This window comes from Lactuca virosa, chromosome 3, assembly GCF_052849685.1.
Source record: "Lactuca virosa cultivar CGN04683 chromosome 3, Lactuca_virosa_CGN04683_v6, whole genome shotgun sequence".
NCBI classification, from domain to species: Eukaryota; Viridiplantae; Streptophyta; class Magnoliopsida; order Asterales; family Asteraceae; genus Lactuca; species Lactuca virosa.
In genome coordinates, this window is record NC_136428.1 from 103,437,965 (window position 1) to 103,440,823 (window position 2,859).

The window sequence follows — 2,859 nt, forward strand, 5'->3', positions numbered from 1 at the left end:
TGTGATTGATTGTTGAATTTGATTTTGAAGATGATTTCGCATATTGATTGGTAAATGATTTCTGATTTTGAAGATTATCTATATGTTTCACAATTTCATATAAGCTAGTTTTTATTTACATCTATTTCATATATTGAATGTTATGATTTCTGATTTTGAAGCTGATTCTTTACCTGGTTAATGAAATGTGTTGTTTCATAATTTCAGCTTCAATATTGGAGTATATATATTTTTGGCAAGGGAAGTTCCCTAACGAGGGTTCTGAGCCAGCTTTCATGCACCAACTAATACCCCGCTGAAAACATAAGGCTATGTCTCACACCTTGAAGTCACTGTTGGCAAACCTCCTTGGCTACAAGGGCTGAGTAGTGTCAGGATTTGAATATGGGTCAATAGGTTATCCACCATATCTTCCACATGTCTTACCAAGTCACCACAACCCAAGTGGTTAATATTGGAGTATTTTTGATGAATACATTTGATGGAATCTTCTTGATTGTGAAGCTATTTTGATTGATTGTGAATTTGATTCTTCAGAAAATGGACCAAAATGACCTAAATGTTGTTAATTGTGAAACACTTAAGACAAAGAATAAACCAAAAATCATTTGGGATAATGATACTTCAATGAAGTTTATCAAATTGTGCTTGATTGAAAATGAAAAAGGGGCATAGACTCGATACTCATTTCAATAAGCTCTGGTGGGGGAATTTAGAGAAAGGCATGCAGGAAGAAACATGCAAAGTCTTTACTCGAAAACAAATGAAAAACAAATGGGACAACTTGAAAAAATATTGGAAGCTTTATGACCGCTTAATGAGGCTTAAAACTGGAATCGGTAGGACAAGAAGCTTATTGGATGTAATGCCTGAGTGGTGGGAGGAAAAAATAAAGGTAACATTTACCATTATTTTTAATCATTTGTAGTTATGCTTGCATAGTGAAATATATGAATTAAACATCATATGTTTATCTTGTAGGTTGATATAGACTTCGCCAAATTAAGGGGCCCATATTTTTCCTTATATGAAATGCATTATTCTCCTTTGTTTCGGGATTCTATTGCTACTGCAGATCAAACTATGACTCCATTACAATTTCTAAACAACAACAATACGAATGATGTTCAACGTGAAGAAACATGGAGGGAAATGGAGATAGTGAGGAAATCAATTTAGGTGATGACGAGCCTCTTTTTCCTAGTTTCCCTCAAGCTAGTTCGAGTAAAAGGAAGAAGTCTAAGGATATTTCCAACAACCTTTCAACCAAGAATAAAAATTCATCTCTTGAGGAAAAACTAGACGTTGTATTGGATGCCATATCAACAAAAAGCACACAAACTTTTCCACCAACTAATCCCTCTCCAACAATATTAGATTGCATGAACATTATGATCACTTTTCCAGGTTTCAATGAAGATTCAATACAGTATTCACAAGCATTACTTGTCTTCGTCAAGAAGCAAAATCGTGAAGCTTTTATGTTTCCAACAAGTAACGACGCGAAGATGGAGTTCCTTAAGTTACTTATGAAAAATTGACGTGTCGCTTGAAACATGAATCTCGAAACCACCACCATAAAACTGACGTGTCTCTTGAAACATGAATTTAGAAAAGATGAATTTCAAAACCACCACCAGTAGCACAATGCCGATGTATGTTGATGCTTATTCCTGCTTCCCTCTCGATGACCTCTAATGTCTCTATCTCAGTCGTTCTTTTCGAATCCCTCCGAACACACACAATGGATTATATGTGTGTAATTCTTGAATATACTCGGTGGCCTTGATCCTAAAGTTTCTTGATTTCATTGGAAAACCATGGCAAATACGAAATGAAATCAATTGTAGAGAAATTATGGCATCCTTGTATATACTTGGATTTGAAGCAACGTAATTAAGTGAGAGAGGCGGTGAGCCGATATCTTTGAATATGTAAAGGAGGCTCGGAAAAAGGGATCAAACACCGTTATGGATGCAAACACTGGTTGCATATTCCATTCAGATATGCCTTCCGAGTTTCCCTACGAAAATACGGCCCTGAATTTGAACTTTCGTTCAAAAATAAAACTCATCATCGCGTCAATCTTCTTAAAAAGCAATCAAAATTGGAACCCATCAACGAAATCACAAATCAAATACATCATTGCCTCAATCCTAATAAAGTACAATGAACATCGGAACCCATCAAAAAAAGCAATCAAAATATAACGTATGGTTCCTGGTACACATTTAATTATAATTTATTCATTTTTGAAGAGATACTCGACGAGTTGGAGGCCCCAGACTCGTCGAGTAGAAACAAGTTTGGGACGCAGGATCTTAAGCCACCTACTCGACGAGTTGAGAGCCTCGACTCGGCGAGTAGGTCTGCCAGAATGAAACCCTAATTTCAGGGTTTTGCACCCTATTTAAGCATCTTAATCCCCACTTGTTGGCCTCATTTCCAGCCTCCAAGTCCCAAACCCTAATCCACTAAACCCTAGACCTTTGTGTGAGTTTGTGAGCCATTTTTGAGTGATCTTTGTGCATTTGAAGCTTGTGAAGAAGAGAAGAAGCTTGGAGATTCAGAAGGAAGCTAGTAGATCCAGAAGCAACTTCTTATCCTCTTCATTTTCTGGTAATGAAGTCTCCACCTTGCTTACTAGCTTGTTAGATCTCTTCTTTATCACTTTATGGGGTTTTTGGTCCAAGAATCTTAGTCCTTGGGATATGGACGTCCTAAGCAAGGATCCCTTCAGATCTGGAATCATTAAGGGTTATTATGGCATAAAGGTGCAAACTTTATGCCATTGGAACCCCCATGCAAGTTTTAGGGTGTTACTTTGGCCTTTTAAGCCCCAAAAGGCCATGCATGGAA

At 37.1% G+C, this 2,859-nt stretch overlaps 1 protein-coding gene across 1 annotated transcript; it reads left to right on the forward strand.

Moving 5' to 3' along the window:
- The first annotated feature begins 658 nt into the window (after nucleotides 1-658).
- LOC145163893 (uncharacterized) lies at nucleotides 659-1,179 on the forward strand. The gene is made up of 2 exons (XM_079082640.1): nucleotides 659-895; nucleotides 982-1,179. Exons 1-2 carry the CDS (start codon nucleotides 659-661, stop codon nucleotides 1,177-1,179), a joined length of 435 nt encoding a protein of 144 aa, XP_078938766.1.
- The last annotated feature ends 1,680 nt before the right edge of the window (nucleotides 1,180-2,859 follow it).